The following is a 25682-nucleotide window of genomic DNA, read 5'->3' as shown; positions in this document are numbered from 1 at the left end:
TTCAAACTTTTATACATGTTCTTTGAGTGAACCTTATCTTAAAAGTATTATGTCATTTAAAGTGCCGGAGGTTCCTACGATGCCAATAAAACCAGGAGAAAAGCCGGTCTTTATTCCAAGAGATGAAGTTGCTCCAGCTAAAGGTACAAAAACACAAAAATACTCTTATAATACAGCGACCTGTTAACACCAATTGAATGGTAACTTAATTCTTAACTAGTATGACGTTATCTTCACATTAATAGTGAAAACCACTTCGACTCTTCATGGTCATTTCTCAAACCCTATCCCGAATATTAAATTGATCATCTCTATATTTATTTGTCAGTCTATTTGTTTTGTTACAATGTTGCGACATTGTTATCTGTATGTGTTGTTCATGCGGTGATAGCTCTAACATGTAGGGAAAACAATTTTTTTTTACTAACTTCGTGTCAATTAAATTGGAAAATGATTTTCGACATTTCAATTTGTACCGACAGTGTCGTTGAAAATTTCCACAGTTTGTGAATAAACAGCATATTTTCAATTTTGCTATAAATATTGAAAAGTAGAAACCTTCTCCCAATGTTTATGTTAAGTCAAAACCACTAGAGATGGTATGTTTTGATTAGTTATTATGAGGTGAATTGAATCATTACATTCAGAAAAGTTTGAACAAAAATACCGTACTTTTGTAAAGACTGTAGAATATGTTAAAATCGTGTGTAAATATGAATTCGATCAGTGCACAAAGTTCATTTTGCTCTTGATGTAGTTGTTATGTTGATTCACAAGAAAATATCACCTTGTGCTTGTATGTCTGCCATATTTGTTTATGTTTTGTTGACATTATATGTCTTCAAACTTTTATACATGTTCTTTGAGTGAATCTTATCTTAAAAGAATTATGTCATTTAAAGTGCCAGAGGTTCCTACGATGCCAATAAAACCAGGAGAAAAGCCGGTCTATGTTCCTAGAGATGAAGTTGCTCCAGCTAAAGGTACAAAAACACAAAGATACTCTTATAATACAGCGACCTGTTTACACCAATAGAATGGTAACTTAATTCTTAACTAGTGTGACGTTATCTTCACATTAATAGTGAAAACCACTTCTACTCTTCATGGTCATTTCTCAAACCATATCCCGAATATTAAATTGATCATCTCTATATTTATTTGTCAGTCTATTTGTTTTGTTACAATGTTGCGACATTGTTATCTGTATGTGTTGTTCATGCGGTGATAGCTCTAACATGTAGGGAAAACAATTTTTTTTTGCTAACTTCATGTCAATTAAATTGGAAATTGATTTTAGACATTTCAATTTGTACCGACAGTGTCGATGAAGATTTCCACGGTTTGTGAATCAACAGCATATTTTCAATTTTGCTCTAAATAGTGAAAAGTAGAAACCTTCTCCCAATATTTAGGTTAAGTCAAAACCACGAGAGATGGTATGTTTTGATTAGTTATTACAAGGTGAATTGGATCATTACATTAGGAAAAGTTGGAACAAAAATACCATACTTTTGTAAAGACTGTAGAATATGTTTAAAGCGTAGGTAAATATATATTCCATCAGTGCACAAAGATCATTTTCCTCTTGATGTAATTGTTATGTTGATTCACAAGAAAATATCACCTTGTGCTAGTTTGTCTGACATATATGTTTCATGTTTTCTTGACACCTTATATTTCTTTAAACTTTTATACATGTACTTTAAGTTAATTTTATTGTAAAATAATTATGTCATTTAAAGTTCCAGAAGTTCCGAAGAAGCCAGTAAAACCAGGAGAAAAGCCGGTCTTTGTTCCAAGAGATGAAGTTGCTCCAGCTAAAGGTACAAAAACATAAAGATACTCTTGTAATACAGCGACCTGTTTACACCATTAGAATGATAGCTTAATTCTTAACTGGTGTGACATTATCTTCATATTAATAATGAAAACCACTTCTACTCTTCATGGTCATTTCTCAAACCCTATCCAGAATATTAAATTGATCAACTCTATATTTATTTGTCAATCTATTTACTTTGTAACAATATTGCGACATTGTCATCGGAATGTGTTGTTAATGAGGTAATAGCGCCAACATGTCGGGAAACTGATTCCTTTTTTTGGTATCTTGATATCAATTAAATTGGAAAATGATTTTAGACATTTCAATTTGTACCGACAGTATTGAGGAAGATTTCCTCAGTTTGCGAATCAACAGCATAATTTCAATTTTGCTATTAATAGTGAAAAGTAGAAACCTTCTCCCAATGTTTAGGTTCAGTCAGAGTCACTGGAGATGGTATGTTTTGATTAGTTATTACAAGATGAATTGGTTCATTGTGTTAGGAAAAATTTGAACAAAAAACGTACTTTTGTAAAGACTGTAGAATATGTTAAAAGCGTAGGTAAATATATATTCCATCAGTGCACAAAGATCATTTTCCTCTTGATGTTATGTTATGTTGATTCACAAGAAAATATCATCTTGAGCTAGTTTACCTGCTATTTTTGTTTCATGTTTTCTTGACATTTCTATGTCTTCAAACTTTTATACATGTTCGTTGAATGAATCTTATCTTAAAAGAATTATGTCATTTAAAGCGCCAGAGGTTCCTATGAAGCCATTAAAACCTGGAGAAAAGCCGGCCATTGTTCCAAGAGATGAAGTTGCTCCAGCTAAAGGTACAAAAACACAAAGATTCTCTTATAATACAGCGACCTGTTTGCACCATTAGAATTATAGCATAATTCTTAACTAACGTGACGTTATCTTCACATTAATAGTGAAAACCACTTCTACTCTTCATGGTCATTTCTCAAACCCTATCCCGAATATTAAATTGATCATCTCTATATTTATTTGTCAATCTATTTGTTTTGTTACAATGTTGCGACATTGTCATCTGTCTGTGCTGTTAATGAGTTAATAGCTCTAACATGTAGGGAAACCGATTTCTTTTTTTGGTAACTTGATGTCAATTAAATTGGAAAATGATTTTAGACATTTCAATTTGTACCGACAGTATTGAGGAAGATTTCCAGTTAAGAATCAACAGCATATTTTCAATTTAGCTATAAATAAATTAAAAAGTAGATATCTTCTCCCAACTTTTAAGTTAAGTCAAAGTCACTCGAGATGGTATGTTTTGATTAGTTATTACAAGGTGAATTGGATCATTATGGTCGGAAAAGTTTGAACAAAAAAACATACTTTTGTAAAGACTGTAGAATATGTTAAAAGTATGGGTAAATATATATTCCATCAGTGCACAAAGATCATTTTCCTCTTCATGATGTTGTTATGCTAACTCACAAGAAAATATCACCTTGTGCTAGTTCGTCTGCCATATTTGTTTCATGTTTTCTTGACATTATATGTCTTCAAACTTTTATACATGTTCTTTGAGTGAATCTTATCGTAAAAGAATTATGTCATTTAAAGTGCCAGAGGTTCCTAAGAAGCCATTAAAACCAGGAGAAAAGCCGGCCATTGTTCCAAGAGATGAAGTTGCTCCAGCTAAAGGTACAAAAACACAAAGATACTCTTATGATACAGCGAACTGTTTACACCATTGGAATGGTAGCTTAATCCTTAACTAGTGTGACGTTATCTTCACATTAATAGTGAAAACAACTTCTCTTCATGGTCATTTCTCAAACCATATCCCGAATATTAAATTGATCATCTCTATATTTATTTGTCAATCTATTTGTTTTGGTACAATGTGGGGACATTGTCATCTGTATGTGTTGTTCATGCATTAATAACTCTAATATGTAGGGAAACCGATTCCTTTTTTTGCTAACTTGGTGTCAAATACATTGGAAAATGATTTTGGACATTTCAATTTGTATCGACAGTATTGAGGAAGATTTCCACAGTTTGTGAATCAACAGCATATTTTTAATTTTGCTACAAATAGTGAAAAATAGAAACCTTCTCCCAATGTTTATGTTAAGTCAAAACCACTAGAGATGGTATGTTTTAATTAGTTATTACAAGGTGAATTGGATCATTATGTTAGGAAAAGCTTGAACAAAATACCGTACTTTTGTAAAGACTGTAGAATATGTTAAAAACATAGGTCAATATATATTCCATCAGTGCACAAAGATCATTTTCCTCTTATGCAGTTGTTATGTTAATTCACAAGAAAATATCACCTTGTGCTCATTTGTCTGCCATATTTGTTTACATTTTGTTGACATTATATGTCTTCAAACTTTTATACATGTTCTTTGAGTGAATCCTATCTTAAAAGAATTATGTCATTTAAAGTGCCAGAGGTTCCTAAGAAGCCATTAAAACCAGGAGAAAAGCCAGCCATTGTTCCAAGAGATGAAGTTGCTCCAGCTGAAGGTACAAAAATACAAAGATGCTTTTATAATAAAGCGACCTGTTTACACCATTAGAATGATAGCTTAATTCTTAACTAGTGTGATGTTATCTTCACATTAATAGTGAAAACAGCTTCTACTCTTCATGGTCATTTCTCAAACCATATCCAGAATATTAAATTGATCATCTCTATATTTACTTGTCAATTTATTTGTTTTGTTACAATGTAGGGACATTGTTATCTGTATGTGCTGTTCATGCGTCAATAACTCTAACATGTCGGGAAACCGATTCCTTTTTTTGATAACTTGATGTCAAATGCATTGGAAAATGATTTTGGACATTTCAATTTGTACCGACAGTTTTCAGTTTGCAAATCAACAGCATATTTTTAATTTTGCTATAAATAGTGAAAAGTAGAAACCTTCTCCCAATGATTAAGATAAGTCAAAGTCACTAGAGATGGTATGTTTTGATTAGTTATTACAAGGTGAACTGGATCATTTTGTTCGGAAAATTTTGAACAAAAAACGTACTTTTGTAAAGACTGTAGAATATATTAAAAACGTAGGTAAATATATATTCCATCAGTGCACAAAGATCATTTTCCTCTTGATGTAATTGTTCTGTTAATTCACAAGAAAATATCCCCTTGTGCTAGTTTGTCTGCCATATTTGGTTATGTTTTCTTGATATTATGGGCTTAATTTTTGGATGTTTTAGCCGGCGGGTTCGTGGCAGGGGGGCTCCGAAAATCCGGTATTCCCGGGGCAGGTCCAGAGCCCGGCTCCAACCCGCCCACTTCCGGGTTTCCCAGTGATGCGCTTCGATGCGCGCGTGGCCCCCGCATGCGGGTCTCCCGCTGGCAATTAAATCCGGCGGGATCCCACTTAAACCAATTAATTAGATCGTTTGCAGACCTGATTTGTAGGATATTTTAGGAGGGGTCGGATTTTCAACTCAACTGAGCCTGTTTCCTGTACTGGGGAAAACACTCCCAGTTGAAATGGACGTGTTGCAGCCACCAGCCTGTGGCAGCTGCAAAGGTCCATTTGACAGGTGTGGGGGGAGACCCTCACTCATTGCAGGAGGCCACTCTGACACTTTAGACAAAGTTTGGCCTCCACCACCCTCCTCCTAACAATAAAATTCACAAACTTGCAACCTTAACCCTGGAGTGCAGATACATTTACCTACCTTGCTGACCCCCTCAAACATACATCTTCCGGATGGGGGCCGCCATAGCTGCAGTCGTGACCTCCTCGGAGGACGAACAGCATCACCAGCCTTGCCGGCCACACCGTCCACCTCTGACACGTGGAGCTCCACAACACAGTGCTGTGACACATCCACCTGTACAGCAGGAGGGAGGGCAACCGCAGAGAGATGCGTCGCAGAAGGCACTACCCTCGCCACAGGGTCCACAGACCGAGGCTCAGCTTCCTGGATCTCTCTGAGCAGCAGTGCACATGGAGGCTCAGAGTCACTCGACATGTAGTCGTGGACATCTGCAGCCCCCTTCATGCCGAGCTGCTCCCGGCTGGCCCGAGCACCATCTTCTTACCTGTCGCTGTCAAAGTCACCACTGCCCTCAACAACTTCTCCTTCGCATCCTTCCAGGGTGCCACCGGGGACATCACCGACGTCTCTCAGTCGTCTGCACAAAAGAGCCCTGCAAATACACCTACACCCACTTTGCAGTGACACAATGGGTGGCATCAGGTGTGGGTCTTCATGGTGATCCTCAGGAAAGGGTATTATAGCACAAACCAGACAAGATTTGCAAGGACGTGGCAGTAGTGGTGACAATATAATATGTAATGTGAGTTGGTCAGAAATGAAATATAAGTAAAAACCATGACAAACCCTCAAACACCCTTGTGCATCCCCTTCATGCTCACGACACGTTTGCCTTATGCTTCCTACTACACGTATGTGATGCATGCCCTGTGGCTGCAGCACAAGTAGTGGCAGGTTGAGTGAGGCTGACCGTGAAAGAGATGCATGAGAGGGTGAGTATGAGACGGAGCCATGAGATTGTATGAGGGTTGGGTTGAGTGGTAGTGGTGGGATGAGTACTGGCGAGGTGAGTAAGTGCAGGTTCGATGAAGATGAGCTTTGAGTGGGTGTGAGGAGTGATGTGATAGAGTAGTGTTGGCAGTGCAGAAGGAGATGTGGGGTGGGGCCAGTGATGTGGCAGACGGAGTGTAGGGGAATGAGTAAGTGTACTCACTTCAGCTGACCTACTTAGGTCATTGAAGCGCCTCCTGCACTGTATGCAGGTGCGTGATATGTTGGTGGTGCTGGTGACCTCCTCTGCCACCTCGAGCCAGGCCTTCGTGGTGGCAGAGGCAGGCCACTTCCTCCTGTCCGCCAGGGAGAAGATCTCTGTCCTCCCCCTCTTCCTCACCCCATCCAGTAGGACCTGGAGTGAGGCATCATTAAACCTGGGAGCAGCCTTCCCCCTGGGCTGCTCCATGCTGTAATTTTGGCTCCTTTCTGCAGCATCAGTCAGTGGAGGACTGCCCCTTTAAATAGGGCTCCTCCAGCTGACAGCCTATGATGCGGCTGCGCAGTTACCCACGCGCCCAGTCGACCCCCACTGCCAACCCGCCTCCCCCCTAAAATCGAGCCCTATATGTCTTCAAACTTTTATACGTGTTGTTTGAGTGAATCGTATCGTAAAAGAATTATGTCATTTAAAGTGCCAGAGGTTCCTAAGAAGCCATTAAAACCAGGAGAAAAGCCGGCCATTGTTCCAAGAGATGAAGTTGCTCCAGCTAAAGGTACAAAAATACAAAGATACTCTTATAATACAGCGACCTGTTTACACCATTAGAATGATAGCTTAATTCTTAACTAGTGTGATGTTATCTTCTCATTAATAGTGAAAACCACTTCTACTCTTCATGGTCATTTTTCAAACCATATCCCAAATATTAAATTGATCATCTCTACATTTATTTGTCAGTCTATTTGTTTTGTTCCAATAATGGGACATTGTTATCTGTATGTGTTGTTCATGCAGTAATAACTCTAACATGTAGGCAAACCAATTCCTTTTTTTGCTAACTTGACGTCAAATACGTTGGAAAATGATTTTGGACATTTCAATTTGTACCGACAGTATTGAGGAAGATTTCCACAGTTTGCAAATCAACAGCATATCTTTAATTTTGCTATAAATAGTGAAAAGTAGAAACCTTCTCCCAATGTTTAAGTTAAGTCAAAGTCACTAGAGATGGTATGTTTTGATTAGTTATTACAAGGTGAATTGGATCATTATGTTAGGAAAACCTTGAACAAAAAAACGTACTTTTGTAAAGACTGTAGAATATGTTAAAAGCGTGGGTAAATATAAATTCCATCAGTGCATAAAGATCATTTTCCTCTTGATGTAATTGTTATGTTAATTCACAAGAAAATATCACCTTGTGCTCATTTGTCTGCCACATTTGTTTATGTTTTCTTGACATTATATGTCTTCAAACTTTTATACATGTTCTTTGAGTGAATCTTATCGTAAAAGAATTATGTCATTTAAAGTGCCAGAGGTTCCTAAGAAGCCATTAAAACCAGGAGAAAAGCCGGTCTTTGTTCCAAGAGATGAAGTTGCTCCAGCTAAAGGTACAAAAACACAAAGATACTCTTATAATACAGCGACCTGTTTACACCATTAGAATGATAGCTTAATTCTTAACTAGTTTGACGTTATCTTCACATTAATAGTGAAAACCACTTCTACTCTTCATGGTCATTTCTCAAACCATATCCAGAATATTAAATTGATCATCTCTATATTTATTTGTCAATCTATTTGTTTTGTTACAATGTTGCGACATTGTTATCTGTATGTGTTGTTCATGCGTCAATAATTCTAACATGTAGGGAAACCGACTCCTTTTTTTGCTAACTTGGTGTCAATTATATTGGAAAATGCTTTTGGACATTTCAATTTGTACCGACAGTATTGAGGAAGATTTCCACAGTTTGCGAATCAACAGCATATTTTCAATTTTGCTATAAATAATGAAAAGTAGAAACCTTCTCCCAAGGTTTAAGTTAAGTCAAAGCCACTAGAGATGGTGGGGGAAAAATTGGATAGGGCCTGTTTTTGGGCCGGAGTAGCACGATTCGCTATCACCCCGCGCGCAATGGTTCCTGCGCAGGCACGACGAGATTTTCATCAGTCCTGAGGACTCACCTGCAATCTGCGTTGGAAATCAGCATTGAATGAGGATTCCATGCAATTTGCACTTTCCACCAGCAGGGGGAGCTCCAATCTCTTAAAGGCAGGCTGTCCGTTAGAAATCTCTTAAAGGTAGCTGGTACCTGTTATTTGCTGAATATAACAGCCTGCTGTCTGCACGGAGTCTGAATGGAGATCAGACATCGCACACGTAAAGCACAGATGCAGGCCCCTTCCCTAAGTTTACATACTGATGTTATATTAAAACACTGAATAAAGACCGTGCAGCACTAAATCCCACATCCTCCAATCTGCTTGCCAGACCTCACCAACCCACCGATCTGAGAGTCTGTCCACCAAGGTTGTCTGCTGATGCACCAGAGGCCTAGGTGCAAGAGGTGGACAGAAGGCGATACATCCTATATTCACCGGGGGTGGGGGGGGGGGGGGGCGGGGTGGAGCAAGAGGCCCTCCAGACATACACCCAAAAGGCAGTGGGAGGTAGTAGGGGATGAAGTCAATGCCAGGTGCACAGCATCATGAACATGGATGCAGTACAGGAAGAAGTTCAATGTTTTGACATGAGTGGTCAAGGTGAGTGAGGTCAACTGTCAAGTGGCATCTCCTACCAACTGCACCACTCGCCACATCCACTCCTCCCGCACTAAACCCACCAACAAACTCTTCCCATCAGTACTCAACTCTTCCTCTCACCCTCACACATTACCACTGTTGCAAGCCACCGACCCACAAATCACAGGCCACACACACTGGCAGCTATTCATACATGACAGGCACATTGCCCAGACACACGTCATGTTTTCTTGCAGGAGAAGGTAGCGCATATCAGTAGGCAGCTAGCGGCAGTGGCATTCAGCCTCTCGAGCCTGTTCCGCCATTCAGTGAGATCATGGTGGACCTGTGACCTAATTCCATATATCCGCCTTAGCCTCATATCCCTTAATACCCTTGGTTCACAGAAATCTATCAATTTCAGATTTAGAATTCACAATTGAGCAAGCATCAACTGCTGTTTGCAGAGGAGCTTCCCAAACTTCTCACAACCTTTGCGTGTAGAAGCATTTCCTAACTTCACTCCTGCACGTCCTGGCTCTAAATGCTTGGCTATGCCCTCTCGTCCAAGTATTCAAGTATAGGAGACCTCCAAAAACAGTTACAAATGTCTCGGCAGCCAGAAGCAATAATCCAACCTCTAACCTGTAAATCCTGCATGGTCCTTTTAAATAGCGCTGGTGGGAGGTCCTCCAGGCACTCTAAGACACGTTGAGATGGTTTGGTTTAGACTGTGTGTTGAGTTGAGCATTAAGTCCCAAAATGGTGTGTATCACTTTAAATCAGTGTTGTACACTGATTGATGCCATTTTCTCCCTACTTTACATGCTTCCAGCATTCATTATCTGCGCCTGCGCTAACTCCTATACCAAGATGGCGTCCGGCGCACATTACGCTGGAAACGTGCGTGCGCATCCAAGACGCCATCTTGGATGTCGGAGAGGCCGTGTAGCACCGAAACAACGGGCGCATAAGGCCCAATTTAGCGCCCGGTATGTTTTGATTAGTTATTACAAGGTGAATTGAATCATTACATTAGGAAAAGTTTGAACAAAAATACCATACTTTTGTAAAGACCGTAGAATATGTTAAAAGCGTGGGTAAATATATATTCCATCAGTGCACAAAGATCATTTTCCTCTTGATGTAACTGTTCTGTTGATTCACAAGAAAATATCACCTTGTGCTACTTTGTCTGCCATATTTGTTTCATGTTTTGTTGACATTATATGTCTTCAAACTTTTATACATGTTCTTTGAGTGAATCTTATCTTAAAAGAATTATGTCATTTAAAGTGCCAGAGGTTCCTAAGAAGCCATTAAAACCAGGAGAAAAGCCGGCCATTGTTCCAAGAAGAGATGAAGTTGCTCCAGCTAAAGGTACAAAAACTCAAAGATACTCTTATAATACAGCGACCTGTTTACACCATTTGACTGAAAGCAGTTATTGCTTTTTATGGGGATGCACTATTATTCAGAACTCTATTTCTGGTCCTTTTTATTATTCTAATGGAATTCATTGACTCCTTATCAATTCATCAACAAATCTGTTACAATGTTGTGACACCGTAGTTTATGTTTTACATCTGTGTGTGTTGTCGTAGTTGTAATGTGCATGGAATTACATAGAATTTTATAGCACAGAAACAGGCCATTCGGCCCAACTGGTCTATGCCAGTGTTCATGCTCCATAAGAGCCTCCTCACAACTTAATTTATCTCACCCTTTCAATATATCCTTCTATTCCTTTTTCCTTCATGTACTTACCTAGCGTCCCCTTAAATGCACCCATACTAATTGTCTCAACCACTCCATGCAGTAGCGAGTTCTACATTCTCACCACTCTCTGAGTAAAGAAGTTTCTCCTGAACTCCCTATTGGATTTATTAATGACTACCTTATATTTATGGCCCCTAATTTTGGACTCCCCCACAAGTGGAAACATCTTCTCTACTTCTACCCTATCAAACCCCTTCATAATTTTAAAGACCTCCATCAGGTCGCCTCCCAGTCTTCTCTTTTCTAGAGAAAAGAGCCCCTGCATGTTCAGTCTTTCCTGAAAATAGTTTTATATTTTTATACTACAAACAATTAAATTGGAATATTATTTTGAAGATTTGATTTTATACAGAAGTACAATATCTCAATGAGTACAAACCCACTATAAATAGCACTTTAATCAATTTCATCAATCATTATATTTGAAAAAGTCTGGTAAATAAATATTGGACAAAAACGCTCTATTTGCAAAGGCATTGAAAATTTTAAAAGTTACACTGGTAAATTTATATTCTGTTAGTTCAGAGAGATGCTTGTTATTTTCAATCACTGTGCAAATGATTAATACCAATAGAGAATCCACACACAGCTGTCCTTTTCAATTAATGTCTGTGTGTTCCTATAACAGAAATATAATTTTGAGTTAGTTTTGTTGGTGACATGTGTATCGTGTAGTGTTAACTTATTATTTAAATATCTTCAATTAAGTACATTTTCTTGAATTAACCTCACCTTAAAACACAATGTTCATTAAAGTGCCAGAGATTCCCAAGAAGCCACAAATACCAGAAGACGTTAAGCCAGTTGTTGTTTCAAGAAAAGAGGAAATCATCTCGACAAAAGGTACAAATGTACACAGAAACATTGCATACAAATCTTATTTCTGCATTTTATAGCAGTCTTGTTATACTATTATATTAAATTATTGTCTGTTTGTCATGTTCTTCTCCTTTACCAAAGCCAAAACCCTTATTTTGGCTAATTCTCGATACACGATTGCAATTTGTCTTGCCTTTTATTTGTGAATTTGTTTTCATGGTCTTCACGTAAGTTGTATCGATAGTATTCTCGTGGCGTTAGTTTTTCATGTGCAATTTGGCTTCTTAAATTTCATTCATGAATTTCTGTTGTTCTGTTATAGATAAAATTATAGCTTATCTGTGCTATTTATACTGTCAAAACAGGTCTAATTTGTAGTAAAATAATTACTCATTTTTAAAATTGAGAAATAAATGCTAAGTGCCAAATCCTACAATGCAGGACACTATCATGGCTGAAGAGAGTAGGAGATAATATGCAGATGTATTGTTTTTATTGACATTACAGAAAGAAATAGTTGAATAGCAGGATATTGATTCAGTACTAATACTTGATCTTAAACATTTGATTACTAATATTACTGATATTTAATTAGGTATTCAATTTCTCTAGAAATAATCAGTTTTTAAAAATATCATTTGAAAAAAGCATAATAAAATAATTTATTAGTGAAAAGAAAAAATCTTAATTGTGAAGATGATAAGTATTGTTTTGGTATTTAGAATATGATAAACTACTGATGCAGAAAGATCCTTATTATCAATTATTGCTTCTGTGACAGCAGATTATGGACATAATATCTTTGGTTATAATAGTCATGTTGTTCTTAGAAAAGGGATCATTATCTTATGTTAGGTTAGCTGTCCTGTGTGTTTCATGTTGTCTTGTCTTTTAAAAATCTCTTCAAAATTATGCATATCATCTTCAATAAGTCTCATTCTTAAACAATAATGTTCTTTAAAGTCCTGGAGATTCCTAAGAAGCCAGTTGTTGTTGAAGCTCAACCAGTCACTATACTAAGAAAAGAAGAGGTCATCGCAGTAACAGGTATAAAAATACTTGGAAATATCATTCTTATATAGTATTGATTTTTTTTCTACTTTTCACGGTCTTCTTGTAAATCATTCTGGTACTAGTTATTCGTGTACCATTTGGCTTCTCAAATATTAATTCATGAATTTGTGTTGTTCTATTACATGTAACATTATGGATTATGTTTTAAGTCTGTGCTGTCTGTACTATCATAAGAGCAGGTTTAACTTGTAGAAAAATAATCGTGTATTTTTTTAAAATTGAGATATATATGTTAAGTGCAAAATTATATAATGCAGGGCACCATCATGGCTGAAGACAGTAGGAGATATGATGAGATAAATCAAAAAATAATGATTAAGTAATTCCAATCTTGGGTTTAAACTCTGTAAATTGTAGGAGAGAGGGCTGAGTAAATACTGTTTACATAATATGAACTAAATATGAATTTAAACTTGGGGAAGTTCAGTTTAAACAAAGATAAAATAAGTAATTGATTTACAAAACTATTAAGAAAGAAAGAAACTACTTGCATTTATATAGCACTTTCCATTTCTTCAGGATATCCCAAAGGGCTTCACAGCCAGTGAATTACTTTAGAAGTGTAGTCACTTGTAATGTAGGCACTTGTGGCAGCCAATTTGCGTACAGCAAAGTCCCACAAACAGCAGTGAGATAAATGACCAAATAATCTTTTTTGTTGTTGGTTGAGGGGTAAATATTGGCCACAACACTGGGAAAAATCTCCTGCTGTTTTTCGAATGGTGACATGGGATCCTTTACGTCCACCTAAGAGGGCAGAAATACTATTATTTTTATTATTAGATGACTTGGATATTTTATTAAATGTAATGTAGTCTTGTGTGAGTTCTGTTTGTCATATGTGCTTCATGTTATTCTGAATTGTTGTTAAATATTTTTAATGTGTTTTTTAAATGAATCTCATCTTAAAACAATTACATATTTTAAAGTGCCAGAAATTCCTAAGAAGCGAGTTGCTGAAGAAATTACACCAGTTACTGTTCTGAGAAAAGAAGAGGTCATTACAGTGAAAGGTACAAAAATGAAAGGAAGACTTTCATACAAACTTTACCCAACATAGTACGTTATCGTGTGAACAATTTCTACTTTTCATGATGGCATTGTAAATCAAAACCAGAACCCTGCTTCTTGTGCTCTAAGTACCGTTTGCCTTGTCCACGTGTATCTGTGAACGTATGCCGTTCTGTTGCACTGTGGTGATGCTGTTTTGCACCTGGGTGCATTGTTTTTGCTGTCATGGGGAGCAAGTTAATTAATATTTTCATATCAGTATATTCTATTTTCATTGAAATGGAAGTGGAGATGGAACAGCTGAAGTTTTATTAGCTAATAGTATTTAATTGAATACCAAAAAGCTAGAAATAACGACATGGATATTTTAACGGATCATTATAGGCTGACAAAAATTATTATATTTGTAGAAGTGAAATGGAAATACCAATTAGAAGAAAAGTAATTTAATTATAAAAACAATAAGGAATATATAATTAAATATGCAGCTGTTCTGATGTACTCCTATTGCAACTAGAATGCCAGAAAGTAGGCTGGGTCCCTTGAAGTAAAGTTTCTAGATGGCCTTGTGGGGACAGAGCTTCCACCCACCTGTTACAAGGTCATCGTCATAAGAAGACGGAGGAGGGGTGGGACTCCCTACATCAGGAATTCCTGAAACCTCAGCCCTCAAAGTATGGTCAACACAAGAATGCTTGGTGGGACCAAGACACCAGGCATACTGGCTGATCCAACAGTGGATATGGGATTGTGGCCTGTACCCCAGAAAATTTACCACCAATTTTTTTTTCAATTTTTAAAGTAGCCTGCTTTGTAAGGGGTCTATGGGAGGGTGGGTGGCAGCCAACATTTCCTTCCAGGATATAGGCCCAATACCTTTATGCTCGACTTTATGACAAACGGCCCTATTGGCATGCGTGCCCAGCATTTACTGGCAAATTGGATAAATTCCCCCAATCTTGATAGGTTTTAAGTTTGCCAGTGGCAGATGCTCTCGTCAGGCGCTATCCCCATGTAAGAACTGAGATCACTGGCCCATGGATTTTTGGGTTCTATGCCTTTATAGAATGGAATGTCATTTTATGTTAGTTGAGTTTGTTACGTGTTTCATGTGCGTTGGTTTTGCTTGTTTAAAATAGTTTCAAAAAAGCTTAGATTTTCTTGAACGAATTGCATCTTAAAACAATCATATTCTTCAAAGTGAATGAAGTTCATGAGAAGACTATTGCTGAAGAATACCAACAAGATATTATTCAAAGAAGAGAGGAGGTTACTCCAGTAAAAGGTACAAAATACACTCAAGATTTCATAAAATATTACAAAAGTAATTTTTACTTTTCTTGGTCATCTTTCAAATCTTATCCTAATGTTTATGTTTTTTCTTTTTATTCAAATGTCATTTGTCTTAGCCATATGTATACATATGTGTCATCAATGTGTGCTGTTCTGTTCAACAGTTATGTCAAAGAATGTATTTTACATCTGTTTGCATTGTATGTGCTGTCATAACAGTAGCTTTAACTTTTGGGGAAAATATTTTTTATTTTATTCCATGCTAACAATTAAATGTAATTTTGAGTCTTTGAGTCTCTGCTTAAGTTAAGAGGACCTCGTGAATTACAAAATCACCAGAAATATATAGTTTTTTTTAAGAAATCTGAAATTACTTGCTGACTTGGATCATTGTATTTGTGAAACAAAAAAATGCTTTGTGGCAGAACAATGTAATTCTTTAACTTTTATTTATGGTGGCAAATGTTTATTTTTGCAATGCAAAATGATCCTTATAACTATTTGCTCCTCAAATACCCAAAAAGTAGTTATTAATATTTAATAATTATTGTTTTACAAGGGAATTGTGACCTTGTGTTAATTTTGCCATTTAAGTATGTTTTGTGTTATCTTAATTTGTTTACATATCTTCAATATTTATATGTAATTCCTCAATGGATCTTATATTAAACAATGATATTCTTTAAAGTGCCGGAGGTGCCAAAGAAACCAACTGCTGAACAAGTCCAACCAGTTAAAATTCCAAGAGAAAAGGTTACTCCTATAAAAGGTATATAAAACAAAAAGATTCCATACAAATATCATTTCTACATCTTTTCTTGTCATTATCGTGTAAACAATTTCTACTTTGCATGGTCACTTCTTCAATCCTATCCAGAATTTGCCTTGATACTTCTTACTTTTCTCTTGCAACTTCATTTTTCATATTCGTTCATTTGTAAGTCCTCCTCTGTTGCACTGTTGTAATTTTGTTTTAAATCTGCATGTGTTGTTTATATTATAACTAGCTTTAATATATTAGGAAAAAGTCCAATATTTTATCACGTTAGTTGAAAGGAAATTAGATTGTGTAGATTTAGTGTTATGGAATTAAATATAAAACCACTAGAAATATAATCTTGATGACATGGATCATTGTATTTGGGAGAGTCAAAATAAAACTAAGGTTATCAGGACTGAAGTCCTTTTCTAGGAAAGATAGTAAAAATGTATTTTGGTAAATACATTTTCCTCAAGTATATTTCATCAATGCAGAAATATGCAATTATTATTAGTTACTACTCTAATACCAAATTACAGAACATTACATTATTTTGATTTAATAATTGTTCTGTATTTGCAAGAGGGAATGTCATTATGTGTTAGTTTTGTGTATTATGTGTCTTTTATGTGCCTGGATTTGGTTAACTAGCTTCACTGTTATCCACATTGTCATAAATGAATCTCATCTTAAATCAATAATGTTCTTTAAAGTGCCAGAGGTCCCAAAGAAACCAATTGCTGAAGAACCAGTTACTATTCCAGGGAAAGAAGTTGCACCAACTAAAGGTACAAAAGACCACAGAAGAATTCCCATACAAACCTTATTCTTTGCACTGTGGCATCCTGTTCTTTCCATCACTGTAAAAACAAATGTACCATTTTTGATCATCTTTTCATAAATCATGGCCAGATGTTACTTAGGATGCTTCTTATTTCAATGCCATTTCCATTCTCTTATGTTTATTCATTCTGTGTGCTGTTCTGTTGCAATGTAGTAGTGAACATAGTTTTTGTTTTAGATTTGTGTGTGCCACTCATGCCACCGTGTACAAAAAGCACAATACATGCTGGAGTAGTTTCTATTTCCATTTAATACTTATATTGTTACAAGATAAAATGTCATATTGTGTTAGTTTTGTTGGTCATGTCATCTTGTGTTTAAGTATCTTTATGGTTTTGTAGATCTTCTTGAAATAATTTCATTCTAAAATAATCTCATCCTAAAATGATAATATTCTTTAAAGTGCCAGAGCTTCTAAGAAAGCCTGTTATTGAAGGGGAGAAACCAGTTGCTATTCCAGGAAAAGTGGAGGTTCCTCCAAAAAAAGGTATAAAATAAAGAGAAGGATTTCAGCCAAACTCCATTCTTATGTAACATAATGTTCTGACATGGTAACATTATTTACTTTGTGGGGTCATCTCATTAATCTAAATAAAACTTTACTTTGGACACAATGTTAAACAAGTTTAATTGTCTTTTCATGTTTATTGTTGTGCTCTTCTACTTTTTATTGTGAGGTGTTGATTTATGTGATGTATCTCCTTGTATTATTCATGTTGTTGTATATTGACTGTAAATTTTATATTTTGTTCTTCTGAGAATATATTCAATAACTTGGGGCTGGATCTTGAAAATATGAACTGGTGCAGAAGTTAGTAACTGAATAAAAGTCCACTATAGAAATCAGAGCAGTGCCTTACTTTACCAATGAATAAATGATTTAAAACATTGTATTTGGAATAGAGTAGAGCTAATTGATTTCATTGGAGAAATAGCCAGGAATGTTTTCATATTATTTTATTAGACATTATTCTAGCAATGCAAAAAAATAGGATACTGTCTCAATGATAAAACATTTTTGTACAAGAACTTACCTTGATAACTATAAATGTATTTGTGAAATATCATGTAGGTGCCTTCTGTTGTATCTGTTTAATTGTTTGTTTTGTTGAAGGCGGGTGTTAAATATTTTGAAAGCTGTGTACATTTTCTTCGGTGACTCCATTATTAAATACAAATAATGTTCCTTAAAGTGCCAGAGGTTCCTAAGAAGCCAGTTGATGAAGTGAAACCAACTGCTGTTCCAAGAAAAGACATTGCTCCACCTAAAGGTATAAAACTACATAGGTATTTTATAACTTTGAGCTTGTGTATTTAAAGATTTTATTTGTATTTTTCTTGAATTTGTCCTGCTTTATAGGATGTGATTTTTGTACCTGTGTATGTGTATTTGTATGGATTGTATGATGATGTCCCAGTATTTTTCATTGCATAATATCAATGAAATGGGTACTGGATTTTGAACTCTTGAGTTTGTGCAGTGTTATGATATTAATTGGCTTCACTCTAGAAATAATAATTTTTTTCTTATCGATGGTCCTTACTTAATTAGATTACTGAATTTGCAAAAATGTGACCGAAAGTAATTAATTCTTGGACAAAAAACTTAAAGATGCTGAAAAACAGTTTTTCTGTTCGGGGTGGTAGGGAATCCATTTTTCTATTGTAGAAACATAATTTATTATTGGTTGAATGCTCTTTTTATATATAATAGTAATTCTTGTTTGTTGTCATTTTGATATGTGGATTTCCAACTTGCCTCTTGGGCTTAAAACTGGCATTGAAAATCGAGCGATTTCTATAACATAAGAACATAAGAAATAGGAGCAGGAGTAATCCATATGGCTTCTCAAGCCTGCTCTGCCATTCAATAAGATCATGGCTGATCTTCGACCTCAACTCCACTTTCCCGCCTGATCCCCATATCACTTGATTCCCTTAGAGTCCAAAAATCAACGATCTCAGCCTTGAATATATTCAATGACCGAGCATCCACAGCCCTTTGGAGTAGAGAATTCCAAAGATTCACAACCCTCTGAGTGAATTAATTCCTCCTCATCTCAGTCCTAAATGTCTGACCTCTTATCCTGAGACTATGTTGTAGTCAACTTGACTCTCTGTTCAACTGTTTGAGACTAACTCCATAATGGTTAATAGCCATATGACTTTATTTTGTACAAATAAGAATCAATACCTTACAGTATTGAAGCAGTGGTTTACAAAGCACAATTGAGAATTATATTACCCCTTTGTCCTTTGGGTAGAGGCCACGACTCCGTTCCACATTCCCTCCTACATGTACTCTCGTTCTCGTTCACCCACTAGGTATTTTCTTTTCTGTCCTCTACAACTTGATTCTAGCAAGGGGTCTCTCTTTAATGCTACTTTTGGGTGTGGGCACAGGGGCTGTTACTGACACAGCTGTTTACCCTAACGGGTTCTTTCTAAAGGGCAAGGTGACCAATGAGACGTCATGTATCTCTTTAGACAAAGGAAGAAGAGTCAGCCCACTTCTTATCTTTACGTTTCACGGGCAAGGGGTGATTGAGTGGCCGTCAAAATGTCATATCCTCTGGTTGACCAATCATAGGCTTCCAACACTAGAGGGGGCCTGCCCACTCACTTAACCTTTTTCTAACTTTTCTTCAAGGCCAAAGCCGGAGGCTTGGACCTGTTATCTTTTCACTCCCTGTCTTGTCCCAGGCTGTTAGCTCTCAGACTTCATTGTCTCATACGGACAGATAGCTCCTTATCCTGTGGAAATACGAACATACGTACATACGAATTAAGAGGAGGAGTAGGCCATTCGGTCCCTCGAGCCTGCTCTGCCATTTGTTAAGATCACGGCTGATCTGATTGTGACCTCAACCCTACTTTCCCGATTCTCTACTATAAACTTTGATTCCCTTGTTAATCAGGAATCTATCTAACTCAGCCTTAAAAATATGCCATGACCCTGTCTCCACCACTCTCTGGGGTAGGGAGTTCCACAAACTCACGACCCTCTGAGAAAAAAAACTTCTCCTCATCTCCGTCTTAAATGGGAGACCCCTTATTTTTAAACTGTGGCCCCTAGTTCTAGTCTCTCCCACAAGGGGAAACATCCTCTCAGCAGCGACCCCTTCTAGTCCCCTCAGGATCTTATATATTTCAATAAGATCACCTCTCATTCTTCTAAACTCCAGTGTATACAGGCCCAACTTGTCCACCCTTTCCTCATAAGATAACCTCCTCATCCCAGGAATCAGTCGAGTGAACCTTCTCTGAACCACCTCTAAAGCAATTATGTCCTTTCTTAAATAAGAAGACCAAAACTGCACACAGTATTCTAGATGTGGTCTCACCAATGCCCTGTACAACTGTAGCAAAACATCTCTACTTTTATATTCCATTCCCCTTGCAATAAATGACAACATTCCATTTGCCTTCCTAATCACTTGCTGTACCTGCATACTAACTTTTTGTGATTCATGTACTTGGAAACCAGATTCATGTACTAGGACACCCAGATCGTACATATTTATTTCTATTTGAGCTGTCAATTCATTCATTTTGTTATGAATGCTTTGTGCATTCAGATGCAAAGCCTTTAGTACTGTCTTTTTACTATTTTTGCAACTCTAGTCTTATCTGCTGGCTCACTCTTAAGTTTGCGTGACTGAGTAACTTGTTAATGTAGCTGTGGTTACTGCTTGTGTGCTGTGCCTCCAATTTAATATTCTCTTTAATTGTATTAAGGGATTTTAAGGGTTTTGTAAGGCTTGACAGATTCTAGGTTATATGATTAATTACTATATACTTGCTTGATTAGTACAAAAAAGAACAAGGTGCTCATATAAGGATAGCAAAAGTTACAAAATACATGTGGTACAATGAGTCAAGTTACATGTGTGGAATGTGGTTGCCGAGCGACATGAAGGCCCATCCTTTATTTCACTGCTTTTGCCTCAAAAAGCATAATTGTGTGTTTTTAACCACTATTACTAAATTTGTGTGGAAATTATATTTCCATACAACGTTCTCTAGTTTTAGACGCTCCAGCCAGGGAAAACAGCCGCACAGCAACTACCCTGTGAAGCCCTCTTAGAACCTTATATGTTTCAATGAGATCACCTCTCATTCTTCTAAACACCAGAGAGTATAGGCCCATTCTACTCAATCGTTCCTCATAGCACAACCCTCTCATCCCAAGAATCAATCTAGTGAACCTCCAGTGCACTGCCTCGAAGGCAAATATATCCTTAGGTAAGGAGACTAAAACTGTATACAATACTCCAGGTGTGGTCTCACCACAGCCCTGTACAATTGTAGTAAGACTTCCTTACTCTTGTATTCCAACCCCCTTGCAATAAAGGCCAAAATACCATTTGTCTTCCTAATTGCTTGCTGTATCTGCATGTTAACTTTCTGTGTTTCGTGTACAAGGACACCAAAATCCCTCTGAACACCAATGGTTAATAGTTTCTCACCATTTAAAAAATATTCTGTTTTTCTATTCTTCCTACCAAAGTAAATAATCTCACATTTCCCCACATTATACTCCATCTGCCACCTTCTTGCCCACTCACTTAACCTGTCTATATCCTTTTGCAGACTCTTTGGGGTGATTTTAAACACCAAGAACGGGTGGGTTGTGGGTGGGTGGGAGTTCAAAATAGTTGTTTTTTTGGGTCGCGACCACAACCAGGCTTTATTTCCAGGTTTAACGTCGGCGTAAAAGTACAGGCTTCCCACTGGGAATGCAAAGTCCAAAAATTTAGCGATTGCGACCCAAAAAAACAACTATTTTCAACTCCCACCCGCCCCCAACCCATCCATTCTAGGGGTTTAAAATCACCCACATTGAATCCTCCTTACAGCTTACTTTCCCACCGACATTTGCATCATCAGCAAACTTGGATACAATACACTCGGTCCCTTCATCTAAGTCATTAATATAGATTGTAAATAGCTGATCCCCAAGCACTGATCCTTGCGGCACCCCACTAGCTATAGCCTGCCAATCTGAAAATGACCTGTTTATTCCTACTCTTTGTTTTCTGTCCGTTAACCGATCCTCAATCCATGCTAATATATTACCCCCCAATCCCATGAGTCCTAACTAATCTTGTGTAACAACCTCTTGTGTGGCACCTTATCAAATGCTTTTTGAAAATCCAAATATACTAATCCACTCCTTATCTACCCTGCTAATTACATCTCAAAAATTCTAATCGATTTGTCAAACATGATTTCCCTTTCATAAAACTGTGTTGACTCTGCCTAATCATATTTTGATTTTCTAAGTGCACTGTTACTACCTCCTTAATAATTGATTCTAGCATTTTCCCTACTACTGATGTCAGGCTAACTAGCCTATAGTTCCCTGTTTTTTCTCTCCTTTTCTTGACTAGCGGGATTACATTTGCTACCTTCCAATCCACAGGGACCATTCTAGAATCTAGCGAATTCTGGAAGATCAAAACTAATGCATCCACTACCTCTGCAGTCACCTCTTTTAGAACCCTAGTATATAGGCCATCGGGTCCAGGGGATTTGTTGGCTTTTAGTCCAATTAATTTCTCCAGTACTTTTTCTTTACTAATCTTAATTACTTTAAGTTCCTCCCTCTCATTAGACCCTTGGTCCCCCACTATTTCCGGTATGTTTTTTGTACCTTTCACTGTGAAGACAGATACAAAATATTTGTTTAACATCTCTGCCATTTCCTTATTCCCCATTACAATTTCTTCTGTCTCTGCCTCTAAGGGACTTACGTTTACTTTCGCTAATCTCTTCCTTTTTACATACTTGTAGAAGTTCTTACAATCTGATTTTATATTTCTTGCTAGTGTACTCTTATATTTAATTTTCTCCCTCTTTATCAATTTCTTGGTCATCCTTTGCTAAGGTCTAAAACCCTCCCAATCCTCAGGCTTACTACTCTTTTTGGCAGCACTGTAAGCCTCTACTTTTAATCTAATACTATCCTTATCTAGTTAGCCATGGTTCGATCACTTTTCCCGTGGAGTTTTTATTCCTCAAGGGTATGTATATTCGTTGAGAATTATGAATTATTTCTTTAAATGTTCGCCATTGCTTATCTACCATCATATCTTTTAATCTAATTTCCCAATCTACCTTAGCCATCTCGCCCCTCATATCTATGTAATTGGCCTTGTTTAAATTTAAGACCCTAGTTTCGGACTTAACTACATCACTCTAAAACTCTGTATGAAATTCAATCATAATATGATCATTCTTCCCCAGAGGATCCTTTATTATAAGATTACTAATTAATCCTGTCTCATTACGCATTACTAGATCTAAAATAGCCCATTCCCTAGTTGGTTCCTCAACATATTGTTCTAGAAAACTGTCTCGAATGTATTCCATGAACTCGTCCTCCAAACTACTTTTTGCCAATTTGGTTTGTCCAGTCCATATGAAGATTAAATTCCCCCATGATTATTGCATTTCCCTTGTTACATGCTCCTCTAATTTTCTGATTTATATTCTGTCCAACACTATAACTACTGTTAGGGCCCTGTAAACTACTCCCACCAGTGTTTTCTGCCCCTTGTTATTTCTTAGCTCCACCCATACTGATTCTGCATCCTGATTTTCTGAGCTAAGATCCTTTCTCACTATTTCTTTATATCATCCTTTGTAACAGACGACCTAGCCACAACTCTAGTTTTATGCCTGACAGCAAGTTGATAATCTAACCCATTGTGTTGACTTGAGAAAATAAAATGTCATCTTGTGTTGATTATCTCTGTCAAGTATGTTTGTTGTTATTTTACCTTGTAGCTTAGGCATCTTAATAATATAAGCAATGTATTCAATCTTAAAACTACAATGTTTCTTAAAGTGCCACAAGTTCCTAAGAAGCCCGTTCCTGAACCATTGAAACCAAAAAAAGAGGAAATTACTCCAGGAAAAGGTACATTTCTTTTCATTGTTTTAGATGCTAGAAATACTTGTGTGAAACAAATGTCTTGTTGCTGTTTAAATATTAATATTCTGTTCCATTTTTGTTTCATGCTTTAATATATTTGTAAGTATTATTGTTGCTCAATTGGACAATGGAGGGTCTAACCATAAGGCTCCAGGGATGGAAATAAATGTCAGGATTGTTTCATTGGCTGATTAAAGGATTTGCCAATATTTATGTCTTTACTAATTTTAGTAAAATAGTAGACATAAGTAAAAAGTGGTGTGATGCCAGTAGAAAGCATGAATGGACTGTTCTTAGCACTGCTTTGAGGATTCATAATTCAACAAAAATGGTTTGACAAACATTAGCAAAAAGTATTGCTGATGTTTGCTCTTTAAGCACTCCTGTGCTTTTGTTAGCAGGTTGCAACTTAAAATTAAAAGTGGGCATTTCTTCTATTTTTCAAAAAAAAGTTAAGTGTAGTTCCAGGTATCATCACTGTTGCCAGCACCAAACAACAGCTCATAGCAGGCTGTGACAAACCCAATAGTCTCACCTTGTTAATGGAAAACTTGCAAGGTGCACGCCTACACCTCCAATCCTAACTCTGCAAGTTCTGCTAGTTCAGCGAAACCCTTCCTTTATCCCACTCTGTCATACAATGTAGTGAATTAACCCAGTATATTGAAATAATGAGAGGCAATAAGACTCGTTTACTAGGTCATGATGAATAATGTAATAGGATAATTATCATGCCCTGTTATAATATATGACGGGTTATATTGTGACATGTGGTAGGTAGTTTTGTATGCTATAATGAATCTCTGGCGATGTGTTGTGAAGCTGGTAGCAAAGAAATGGATGAACACTCACTACTTACTTTACCTGAAGAATCGTGAGTATTATTGAGGCAACATTATTCCACAGTATTGAAAATGTGTGCTAAAACTTGTTAATTGCGGTAAAATCCATTGTCAAATGAAGCTGCAGCTGTGCTGCTGTATAGAATGACTGCAGTTTAATATGTCAATGGAGTTTTAATGCACATAATGAACTTCTTATTTAATTCTTTCTAACCATCCAGAGGAGCAGGACCATTCGCAGGGATTTAGTGTAACACAAGAAACTACCTGCTGCATGTTACAATACGACATTAAAAGTTACCCTCTGTATATTAGAATAGGACATAATTACTAATATGCTACATTATTATAATATGACCAAATTAATGTTATTGCTATGACCCAGTAGACTAGTGTGCAACATTTTAACAACAGATTAGGTTAAATGTGGGATGTGATTGTAATAGAAGAGCTTGTGAAGTGTTCGTTCTTGACAATAAAACTTAATGTTAATATTACTTCTTTAATGTTACCTTATTTGGATGATCACCATCTTGGTATATTAACTGTGTTGTGGGTGTGTCCAATGAGAGTTTCTTTTTTGGTTAAATATTGTATAAGTATTCTTTGATCATTTTAGTTTAAAAATACTTTCTTTTTTTTAAAGTGCCAGAGATTCCTAAGAAGCCAGTTGCTGAAGAAGTGAAACCAGTAACTGCTCTAAAAAAGGCTGAACAACCTGCACCACAAGAAGGTAAAACAAAAAATCAACACAGCGAGGGTGAAATTTAACTTCAGCAGGGGCACACAGCGGGCATAATTGGATCGGACCCCCATTATACACCTGCCCGATTTTCCTCATCATTTTGTGTACCTGCCGAAGTTGAATTTCGCCCCCAATATTTTATACAAACATTTCTCAGAAGAAATATTACTTTACTCTTAGAACGCTCCTTTATTTCTACTGTTGGGCTTTTCGGTAACTTTCTTTGATTTGATTTTCTTTTATAATAGAAGTGTTTATTGGTTTGTTATGTCTTCCAATTGTGATTGCCCTTTTTGTTACTTTTGAAAGGACCTCTTATTGTTGTCATGTTTCATCTTTTGCAAAGAAAAATACATGGTTCACTTTGGTGATCTCAAAACATGCAAGTAGGATGTGTACTATAATTATCAATTAAATAGAAATATAATAATTAATGAAAAACAATTATTATATGGAAGCTTGGAACAAATGTAGAATAGCTTTTTTAGAT

The 25682-nt window shown here is 36.6% G+C and overlaps 1 protein-coding gene across 16 annotated transcripts in view; it reads left to right on the top strand.

Annotated features, from left to right (window-relative positions):
* Positions 1 to 25682, top strand: part of ttn.2 (titin, tandem duplicate 2) — a 373025-nt gene that overhangs the window by 192131 nt on the left and 155212 nt on the right. For 10 of the 16 annotated variants that reach the window (XM_067987638.1, XM_067987650.1, XM_067987647.1 and 7 more), the window contains 17 exons: positions 1746 to 1826; positions 2587 to 2667; positions 3428 to 3508; positions 4265 to 4345; positions 7030 to 7110; positions 7871 to 7951; positions 10383 to 10466; positions 11622 to 11708; positions 12648 to 12731; positions 13688 to 13771; positions 14971 to 15054; positions 15751 to 15831; positions 16536 to 16610; positions 17069 to 17152; positions 17859 to 17936; positions 23519 to 23590; positions 25094 to 25180. In XM_067987638.1, the coding sequence (XP_067843739.1) occupies positions 1746 to 1826; positions 2587 to 2667; positions 3428 to 3508; positions 4265 to 4345; positions 7030 to 7110; positions 7871 to 7951; positions 10383 to 10466; positions 11622 to 11708; positions 12648 to 12731; positions 13688 to 13771; positions 14971 to 15054; positions 15751 to 15831; positions 16536 to 16610; positions 17069 to 17152; positions 17859 to 17936; positions 23519 to 23590; positions 25094 to 25180 (1386 nt within the window). The remainder of the gene's footprint in view (positions 1 to 1745; positions 1827 to 2586; positions 2668 to 3427; positions 3509 to 4264; positions 4346 to 7029; positions 7111 to 7870; positions 7952 to 10382; positions 10467 to 11621; positions 11709 to 12647; positions 12732 to 13687; positions 13772 to 14970; positions 15055 to 15750; positions 15832 to 16535; positions 16611 to 17068; positions 17153 to 17858; positions 17937 to 23518; positions 23591 to 25093; positions 25181 to 25682) is intronic. The other 6 variants (XM_067987633.1, XM_067987639.1, XM_067987640.1 and 3 more) reach the window with 6 other exon arrangements.

The sequence above is a fragment of the Heptranchias perlo genome, chromosome 7 (genome assembly GCF_035084215.1).
Source record: "Heptranchias perlo isolate sHepPer1 chromosome 7, sHepPer1.hap1, whole genome shotgun sequence".
NCBI classification, from domain to species: domain Eukaryota; kingdom Metazoa; phylum Chordata; class Chondrichthyes; order Hexanchiformes; family Hexanchidae; genus Heptranchias; species Heptranchias perlo.
Note: the sequence above shows the minus strand (reverse complement) of the source record. Positions and strands in the feature narration are given on the sequence as shown.